This window comes from Tiliqua scincoides, chromosome 2 (assembly GCF_035046505.1).
Source record: "Tiliqua scincoides isolate rTilSci1 chromosome 2, rTilSci1.hap2, whole genome shotgun sequence".
Taxonomy (NCBI): Eukaryota; Metazoa; Chordata; class Lepidosauria; order Squamata; family Scincidae; genus Tiliqua; species Tiliqua scincoides.
In genome coordinates, this window is record NC_089822.1 from 231,802,061 (window position 1) to 231,812,954 (window position 10,894).

A 10,894-nucleotide genomic window follows, 5' to 3' on the forward strand; every position below is an offset into this window, starting at 1 on the left:
CATATAATAATATGAACACAGCAGTTGCATGCTCTGTTTTTATTGAAGCTGAAGGTGCCCTTGGTATGCATGTTCATCAAGGGTACAGAAGTATAAGATATATAATTGAAAGTATCTGAGGGGATAGAAAAAGGGAAGTTCCATCTGGGTTTTAGGGCTGGAGGAGAAGGGAGACAAATTGTCAGGATACCCTATCCAAATGCACAGTATTTGTTGCTTGCTTACTGAAAAGCTGATTCAAACAGTTGAGGCAGGAGTTCTTAGGGCATCGTGGTGCACTCACAGGGTATGGTGGGATGTCACTGATGGCCCCTCCTACCTGTCTTCCAGTCGTCGCCACCTTGGATTTTGCAAGATTTTGTGAGATTCAAGATGGCAGCTCCCAAATCTTGCAATCCATTTTGGATTTCATGAGATCCAAGATGGCAGTGCCTGGCCAAGCCAGGAAGAAGAGGCTGCATGGGCATTATGACTCAGGTAAGTTTGGGAACCACTGACTTAAGGGTTTGTGATGCAGTAATTCCCATATGTACTATATTTAAATGTCATGGATGCATTGAATTGCCTGTCCAGAAGCACATGTTTCAAAATCTCTTTGCAGATGGGAAGCTTGTGTATCAGGGAGAATGTTTGTTGCTCAACAGTGTTAATAATCTCTTAAGCATGTTAAAATGTTAACCAAATTTGCTGGAACTCTAAAAGTCCTGATTATATATTTTTGGTTTATTATAATAGCTTTTATTTGTAGTATAAAACTATGATGCTTGGGGGGGTGGAGTTATGAAGGTTATGCACTTTCTTTTATTGAAGTCCATAATGCAGTGTTTCCCAAATTGTGGGTTGCGACCTGATTGTTGGCATATCATGAAACTGAAACAAGCAGATAGCTGACAAGAAAATGTATTGAACCCTATGAAAAGTAAAACTGAGCCACACATATGCATTTACTTGTGAGTAGGCATACATTCTTTGGCTTTTATTGAAGGCCAGGCAAAGGGGAACACAAGGCCACCAGAATGGTCCTGATCTGATGGCACTCAACAAATGCTCCAAAATGTGGTCGTCCACCCCCCCCCCCTCCACCCAAGTTAAAAGGATAAAAACAGCCTTGAGTAGCTGGTGAAGTAAAACTTTTTAAATCTTATAAAGCTAGGTGGATCACAGTAGAATGTCATTTTAAAAAGTGAGTCTTGTCGCTAAAACGTTTGGGAGCCACTGCTGTAATGATTGAGTGCCAGTGACCATAGATTACAGTGTGTGTGTTTTTCTCCTACTGGTTGTGTGTTACTCATAAAGCTAATATATGCTCTTTTAGGTATGCATGGACTATAGCCGACTGTAGGATTTGTGGAAGCCACATGGGTTGGAAGTTTACTGCAACAAAGAAGGATATGTCTCCTCAGAAATTCTGGGGCTTGACCCGTTGTGCCCTGCTGCCAAGGATTCCAGAAACAGACAACGAATCGGGTCAAGAAGGACCACTATTGCTGTGTCTGTGATCCCACCACCCACTAGTGTGGATAAACTAGAAGCAGTTGTCGTCTCTTAAATAGATTCTGCTCAGCGTAGCACCTGATGTTTGCTTTAAGAAAGATCGGTATATTTGAGCTTCACGCAGAGGAAAAATACTGTTTTCCAGAGCGCTGCCGAAAAGTTTAGCATTTGAATCTGGACTTTTGGAGGAAAAAGTACTAAATATGTGGGAAACTGGAAAAAGCAGGTGGCTTTCAGATTATCTGAAAAATGTTAAATTGGACTGGTCTGAACCTTAGAACTGCTCTGTAATAATGTATTGCATACTACTGTTGACAAGAAAAGACTTGGAAAAAGAAGCTTTGAGGAATGAAGACTATTCATGTATTATGATAGACATAATCTATTGCCCACTGTTTTAAGCTATTTGCTTGTAGAATGTTGTGACTTTATAAGAATACCCATTTTCTAACTGTGTGAAATAGCTTACCAGTTATTAGCGTTTGCTTGAATAAGCCTTAAAAGATGACGAGGCCTAAATCTCCTGTAGGGGCTGTTGTGATGAGGGTGAGACGATTCTAGTCATCCCAGTGCCATTTCTGGCAAGAAGGAAGCACTGAAGCCTGCTGCTAAACAGAACTATTATATGCAATTCCTTTGTAAAAGGATCCCTATAGAATTGTTTTGTCCTCGTTTTAACTGTTTTCTTTTACCTACCATGGCAGGTAAATGATATTTGGCATGTTTTGACAAATTTGATTGTTGTGTTTTTTTTTAATGGAAGCATAAATTACTCATATTAAGCCTACAAGACCATAATGAAGTACATGATTTTCTTTATTTCAACACCATTAGAACATTTCAGTCAATCATATATTAAAAATATTTGCACTTGAACTTTGAAATCCTCTGAAATGTGATATTCCTTTTTATATCCATGCTTAAGATTCTTTGGACTCCTTGGCAGTGCAGTTGCTTTCAAATCTTTAGCGTTGGAAGGCAGCAGTCATCTTCACACTCTTTGCGTTTCAGTATTTCAACTTATGACAAGAAGCTGCGAAGATTGCTTTAGAATGAGCATGTTGCTTTTTAGAAGGCCTCTGTGCTATACAAATGGGTGCCAAAACAAATGAGCGTAACTTTTCTCTGCCTTGCTTTCCTGGCATTCACTTTGACAAGCATTCATTGACTGTTTTCTTCTGAGAATTCCTTTCAATCCTGTTTCATTCAGAGTGCATTGTAAAGTTCTGATGTGTGGATATTAATCTTGTTGAAGTGAAAACAGTCCTAAAGTGTGTTAGTCATTTTGTAAATACCAGTGCAGCTTACCTGGTGAGAGATGACTTGAAAAGAGAAAGCACCCAACTTTTAGTGGTAACACTATAGCTTCTGTTTCTCTGCAGAATTTTCAGGCAGTCAGTGACAATGGACAGAGATGGGATGTTAGTAATGCTTAATGTGCTAGAGAACCAGAAACAAATGACTCTGTAACTCAGGATTAGCTTGGCAAATTTTCTACCTCTGTAGTTCTGTGTGTCTTTGTTTCTCATTGGAATCACAACTAAACTATTCACCTTTTACTTTGTCCAACAATTCAGCTGTCTCTCCAAGGAGCTGTGAAAAGCAATATTGGCTGCAGCCTCATTTTGAACAGTTAAATGCAAGTCACTTAAAAGCATTTCAACCTTTCTCTCTCTCTCTCTCTTGCTATATAAGATAGGATTGTGAGAGTTAACATGTGCTAAACTTGTTCACAATAGCTAGAGAGCTTTTCCTTAAGTAGAACATTGTGTATACTGAAATATTGTAGCCTCGGTTCTTTAAAGGGCTGGACTCCTGACGTTGCCATCAGCAGGATTTTCAGATGACCAGGATTTCAAATAAAAGGCCTCATTTTTTTTGAATGTCCACAGGATTGAACTGCATGAGAGGCTGGCATCTGGTTATAGGGATACACTTCAGATTTTTAGTAACAATGGTATGCTAATATGACAACCCTGCACATATTAAAATCTCTTACTTTAAGCTTGCATATGATTATACTCTTCTGTCTAATAGTAATTGCAGGGCCTACTCAGAGGTGCCACTTCCACCCTCACACCTCCCAAGTATGGCAAGATCAGGAGCTTGAAGATCACTGCAGAAGATAATGATTTGCACTAGGAGAGACCACTTTTTTAAAAGGGAGTCTCTTCCATTCTTGCACCCTCACATTCATCCTGTTCTACAGAATCCAGTGTTTTCATACCACAGGATCACATTGGTAAACTCCCATGGTTCAGTTGCTACCATCAACATGCATAGGATGGGGACCTCACAAACCCTGCTTCTAATCTCATCATACATTATTGTAAGGGGGGGGGGTCACGGTAGTGTGTGTGGTTAGTTTCCCCCTCCCCCCAAATAGGTTGTCTTTTGAAGGCAATAGCTACGTTCTTCATTAATATCAGCTATTCCATGCATGGGGCTCTTCCCAGTGAACGGATGTTATGTAACTTCAGTGCCTGATGAAATGTTGTACCATCTTTGGATAGATCTCTTTGGCAGTTACATCAATGGAAGCTGGAAAGCTGTGTGTGACAGCAATGAATTTGAAATTCAGATATGGTGCAAGCGCGTTAAATGAACTGAATGTTTTGGAAACGAGTATATAACTGAGATTAAGAAGAACTCGGTGTTCCCTTAATTTCATGTAATGTTTCACCGTTTAGTCTTTGCGTAAAGAGTTTGATATTGTGAAATTCATAAATTTTTTTTCTAACTTTAAAACCAGTGTGATTTTAAGTATTTGCAAAAACAGTATAGCCTGGCTGTTAAAAGTATCATCTGTGAAGAATTCTTTATGTAAAGGATATGCTTTATATAGTTCTTGTATAAAAACGTTAATGCTTCTGTGTGTTGGCTTGATTTTTTGCCATTTGTTTATCTACTATGACGTACCCTCTCAGCAATTGAAGGACAGATACTCTGGGAATTAAAAGTGAATTATCTTAAGATTGACAGGTGCCCTAACAGAATTCCCATAACTGGGTTTTCCCACCCTTTTCTCCCCATTGCAGCCTCTGGTTCTCCCTATTCCCCATCAGCAGGTTAATGGGGGGGGGGAGCGCCTTCAGAACAGTGCTGGATGTGGTATTGGAGTAATCAATTGGAATCAGGTTCCTTAATCAGAAGATGCATTCTGCTTGCACAAAAGCATCCTTGGGTTCAAGCTTTAGCGTTTAAACAGATAGTAAAATACTGTTAGTTTTATATCCACCCAAAGGCTAAATATTACAAATCCTTAAATGTTGTGGCTCAAATCTTGGGGAGGGGGGAGTTCTTAAACTTAAAGGAAATATGACCAGCTATAGATTTCTATTACATCCTCTGATCATTTTGTTTGGTAAAATCTCACTTTTTGGCAGAAGATGTTGAAATGGTTGTTCATTTTTCTACAGCAGCCAGAATGGATATAAGTTGCAACTTAACGAAATGTGAATCCATTCTTTTGTTAAGTCCTGGTTTGTTAAGTATGGGATATGGGAGAAGGAAGGAAGGGAAATAGGTAAGTAATGGTTTAAATAAGTATCAGAATTTGAAAGTGCAGGAAAGTCCTGCGGGAGTTATAGAAATGTAAATTACAGAATTGATTACTGCATTCTGTAGACATTTGTTAATCTGCGTATAGTTTAAAACGGGTTTGCAAAAGGGAAGTAGAAAACCTTAAATTTATCATGTACTTCATTCTTAAATTCATTGAGATGAATTTCTTAATAGGATTAGATATCTGAAATCTTTATTTTCACTTGCAGTCATACAAACTTGTCTTTTTCACCATTTTGTGTTTTGTACAGTAATGCCCTTTCTGTACAGGGCTGAATCCTTCTATTGTTTGGTTTTTCCTGACTTGTTCAAAACACACCTGAGCTTTTTACTGCTTCTTTGTCTTTCTTATCGTAAGACTTCCACTGGAAAAAGCAGAGTAAAAAATCTTTATACTATACTCGTGTGATACCCGTTCTTCACTATGATATTTAACTATTTTAAATCCATTTTGAATCCCATAAACTTTCCTTTGATTGCAACGAATGATTGACATTTAGCACAACTACCCCTTGTCAGGCAACACCCTGTAATCACTGAAAGACATGATTCCACTGCTAGAATGTGCCACAGAACCCTTGAGCCAATGCCTTTCTTTAACTCTCCTCTCACTGAAACACAGGGATAAGCAAAGCAATGCCTCCTTGTGAGGGAAGCTAGACTGCCACACAACTCTTGAGTCAGTTCCCCTCTCTCTGGAATAAAGTGATAAGCAGTGCAAGGGCTGGCGATAGCACAAGTTCTTAGCAGAAAGGCTTGTCAAAATCTTGGGGTAGCAGAACTTCACATTGAGCCAGAAATACACCTCATTTTATTGTTCAGAGTAAACACGAAAATGACTTGTTATTTCACTGTTACTACCTCTTGCCATACTGACTTAAAAAGAGTTAAAAGGGCCAGCCAGGCCTGATTATTGGAAGGGTTCTATAATTCAACCCCTGAATTTAGGTTTTCCCCTTTAGGGTGAAATCCTGAATTATGTTTTTAAGCATTTGTATGGGTAAACTTTGTATGCAAAAACCAAGTCAATATTTCATTGGGCCTAAGAGATATTGAGGATGACATGAAAACACAGGTTACCCCTTTTCACTCCCCCATCGGTTGAATTTCTAAAAATCCCTTCTTAGTGGGTCTGTATGTCATGGGAGGAATATATACCCCGAATTTCATATTTCTAGGTACGGGGTTTGGGCTGGGCATTGATGAGTCAGTCAGGACATTTGTTTTAATTCAAATTTCCAGATAAGACTTTGGTTAAACTAATAGTTGGAAAGAAATGGCAAGTACTGTAGAATGAGTTTTGTTTTGCTGTACCTGCTATACATATGCTGTCCTAATAAATGATAAAAATGTTTCACCATCACTGCCAGGGATGGTATTCTCTGGAGATAAGTAGCATTAAATCACATTCAAAGTATTTGGAATTTTCCAGTTTGTGAATCAGTGTCAGGAGAAATGAAGTCAGGAAAGTGATTCCTTATCAGGCTGTCTGTCATGCTGAATTGGAGAGATGGCAAGAACTGCATAAACCAAAGCTGACTATCTATACTGGTACCCACTTTTCAAAATACTATCTGGTACTAATCAGGCTGTAATAAATAAGAATAATCCAGTGGTTGGTTCCAGGGAAAGATATGACAAAGCTGGGAAAGCTGATGCTCCTAACTCAAAGTCATTTCAACAGTTTCAATCGTTTGGAAATTGCTACTGTGTCCTGTAATACATGCAATATTTATTCATATGCACCCTTTGAAATGCAGTGACCAAAACAAGACTCGGTAAAGACCTAATAAAGTTAGGCCCTTAGGCAAAGTAAACCCATGTCTGCCTAGTTCTAGTTTATCCAGGACAAAGGTAGGCAAGTAGTATTTTTGAAAAGCATCACGTTACCAATCCGTATGTGGATTGTTAACCATAGTTAACCCACTTTAATCTACGAGTATTCTACCATTTTATATTTCTACTTTAGGACTTTTTGTACATTACCTCTTGCATTTTAACTTTTTGGTTTGGGGAAAAAAGTTTGGCGTTTCCAATTTTCCAAGGTCCCAGGTTTCCATCAAGGAACTTACCACTTATTCTACCTGTATGTTGAACTTCCTAGTTCTGTGGTTGAAATAAGGAGCCTTTTTAAATGCAGAAGTGATAAGCAAATAACACACAAAATTTGCTGTGCAGGATTTTGTTTTCTTTGTGCAGACGGTCCTTTTGAAACCTGCTGGAAAAAACACTAATGAAAAATAAAAGCATTCTTGCAAGTAAACCTCAGCAGCACATTTTGCTGCTCTTAAATTAAGCAAAGTTTGTTTTGATTGGAACGTATCTTGGCCAAATTATGGATTTCATGTTAAATCCATGTTATGGATTTCATGTTAAATAAGCAGGTACCCCTGCTAATTGGGTAAGAGGCACTTTTTAAAGTGGGTGTCCTCTTTTTAGCAAGGGGAGAGTAACTGGCCCATCTCACCCCAGCACTGTCTGTTCTAGTGGCTGTCTGCTGGTGTTCTTTTGCATCTTTTTAGATTGTAAGCCCTTTTGGGACAGGGAGCCATTAGTTGTTTGATTTTCTCTGTAAACCGCTTTGTGAACTTTTCGTTGAAAAGCGGTATATAAATACTGTTAATAATTAATAATGATACTGTTAATAATTAAAGATAGAATGTTTTGAAGAAATGAGAAATTGGAGCCCTGCCTTCCAAGAAAACCCATTGTGCTGTGCTAAGAGTCTTCAAATGAATTTGAATTTTTCTGATTTTTCAATTGCTGTGCATCCTGCATGATGAAAATAATGCCAGAGTTGAATTTTAAACTCTCTGAAGTTGGGTACATCAAAAGTCTGTACTACATGATGAATAGGAATCCTTATTTCAAGGGACTTTTTTCAAGGCTGCCAGACAAGACCCATTGAAATAAATAATTGCAGAGTCAAATTGCAATAGCAGGAGCTTTGTTTTTTAAAAACAAAATAACCCTTTTCCTCAAATGTTGTTCTGGCTCATTGACAGATCATCCTTGAAAATGTACTTGTATTTCTTGTGCTGGCTTGGCTGGTGGTGTTGCCACCAACTGAAATATAGTTCCCTCTTAAGGAGTCAGAGTGCAATCCTGCCCTTCAATTGGGCAGGCGAAAGGAGAAGATATAAATATCAATCCTCTGATTACTTATAGTGTTGATCATAAAAAAAGAAAGGCATCTTGTTTGGTTCCTCTAATATAAACAAGGTGTTAACATAATCTTTATTATTGCATTAGAACAAGGCCATTTTTCCCCAGCCCATTGCAAGACAATTATAGCATTTTGACAAGTCCTGCAATATATTTGATAGCATCTATTGATGCTTGTAGGAAAGGTCACCCAGCAGAATCAAATCCACAATTTTGAAAAATGCAGTGATACCTGAAATTGCTGGTAGGGCTTGTAGTTTAAACCATATAGACAGGGCAGAGATACGTCACTGTTAATCTTAAGGTTGTTTAAAAACAGATGTACAGGTTTCAAGTCCTTCCCAATAGCTGTGTGGTGAAGATCCCAATCTGGCACTGCTAAATACCTGTAGGTGTGGGTGTAATTTAAAGCAGAGAATGGCAAGGTGCTTATCTCTTCCCTGCCTACTGTATGTAACCCACTTTGGGAACTACTTTTCTTTTGGAAAGTAATTTACTGTATAAATACTCATATTAATAATATCGCAAATTGAAGTTGGTGCTTTAAATTATCATCATTATACGATTGTTCCTTTTGGAAGCTTTAATGGATTTTGGTCTAATATCCTGGTGCTTCTTTTTATCTCTCCCAAACATGTTGATGGCTCATATAATTGTAAAAGCACACTATTAAAAAAAAAAAAGTGATGCAAACTTAGAACACAACAATGGGGAAAAAATCTAATAGGCCAATTACAACACCACCAAAGTAGACCTGCCCCAATAAGTTTCAGCAGCATAGTAACAGATGTTCTTCCTTCCATTATTGCCATCCTTCATTAATGGTAAACTCAGGGGTGCAAATCCCTGTTTGTCAGGGCTACCGAAATAGTCTTCTATGTATTCATATGTGTGCAGAAGTATATGAACTTGTACATTTAAAATAAAGTGTTTTTAAAACTTCAATGGCCCTGTGAATGTCCAGGCTTTACTGGCATGGAAAGACAGGTGATGGTTCACAACATGCCTAAAATTCTCAGCCGCCTTTCTTTTGTAAAGTACATTTGTTAGTACTCCAGTGCCGCTTTCCCCTCTACAGTGGGCTAGTAAGTTAAAGTTTGACATTATAAGAGAGGCAAAATTGCTGGCCAAACAATGTAGCCACGTACTCAGGCTATTAGTTTGTAATAGTTTGTACCACCCTTTCAGTTTCCCAGCATAAAGAATGGAAAAATGAGGAAAACAGTGCTTAACCCTGGCCAACAAATTATGCTGTGTGTCTCTTCATTAGACCAAACTGTAAATAAGCCTTCTCCAGGCCAATAGGCCATCTAATTAATTTGCACACAATGCTGTTTATAGAAAGGTAATGTTAGGTAAAGCTATTTGGTTGTCACATTTACTGTGAGTACATCGCACTGAAATGTACTGAGTCCTTGAACAGGAATGCCGCATCAGTAAATTTTATAATTTTTTTAAGTAGAACGGCAACTGATTTGTCTTTTGCAGGTGTTCCCACTGAAATTGCAAAATCATCACTAAAATGCTGTTACTTTTAGGAGAATTTGTTTATGATGATCTAATTCTGCTTGTGGGAGAATGATTGTCTACTGCTGCATAACACATGCTTGTTTTGTTACTGCACCCCACTCACCTCAGTCAAGTTGTCAAAGATACAGATTGTTTAGCTCACAGCTCAGATCTGAAAATTTGCCTAGGAGGTTTAGTAGAAAAGCAGATTTTAAACTCAATTCATGAACTGAGTTTGCTTATGCAAACTGCATGCTTACAGAATATTCAGAATATGGAAACTAAAATAAGTCTCTGAATTTTACCTTTTCTTTTGGAGAAAAAGATCTAACCCTCATGGTTAAAGAAAAGGGAAGGCAGAAAAGAGACTCCTACAAATTATGGTGACTATGAACTCTAATTTTGGCAGTAGGTGGGTGGAGATTCTTGGCATCCTACATCTGTTACCTCTTTGGTTTGCATCACTGCCCGTCAGCCTTGGTCTCCACCTCTTCCCATGCCATAATCACACACATTATTCACATGGCTTAAATGAGAGGCAAGATGTTCTAATGGTTCAGGAGTTGGTCTTAGACCTGGAAAAATCAGGTTCAAATCCCTGCTCAGCCATGAGGCTCCCTGGGTGACTTTGGCACAGTCACGGGCTTGTTCCAAGGACAAAAGGTGGGGAGGAACTGTGTAAACAACTACACAACCCTGAGCGTCTTGGAGGAAGGGGCTGTGTAAAAATGTGAAAGAAAAGCATTTTAAGGTACTGCAGTTTGTTTCAATAGTTCTTAGCAATAGTTCTAAAAACTAACACAAATAAACACATCATTGACTGCTTGCTACTAATTGAACTTTGTTCTGTGTAGTGAAATTACAACTGTGGCTAGGGAATTTTCATTATCAACTTTTATACACAGCAGTAATTAAGTAAAAAGGATACAATGGTATTTGTATTTGTTGTTACCTATGGCTCTGCTGTACTGCCACCTAGTGGGCAAACATGAACTAAACCTCATATAAAACGTTAATAGCAGTAACTACTGCACAGCAAAATCAATTTGCGAACTTAAGACTCACTGCATGTTCATGGAAGAAAGCAAAATAAGTTTTTAGAAGTATATTAAACAGATGACAAAGTACAAAGACCAACTCAGCAAGTTTTGATTGCAATGTA

At 38.3% G+C, this 10,894-nt stretch overlaps 1 protein-coding gene across 2 annotated transcripts in view; it reads left to right on the forward strand.

The window, feature by feature from the left end:
* CRBN (cereblon) overlaps window positions 1–4,367 on the forward strand; it is a 34,621-nt gene extending 30,254 nt beyond the window's left edge. For both annotated transcript variants that reach the window (XM_066614921.1, XM_066614922.1), the window contains exon 11: window positions 1,316–4,367. In XM_066614921.1, the coding sequence (XP_066471018.1) occupies window positions 1,316–1,499 (184 nt within the window). In that variant the 3' untranslated portion in view covers window positions 1,500–4,367. The remainder of the gene's footprint in view (window positions 1–1,315) is intronic.
* The last annotated feature ends 6,527 nt before the right edge of the window (window positions 4,368–10,894 follow it).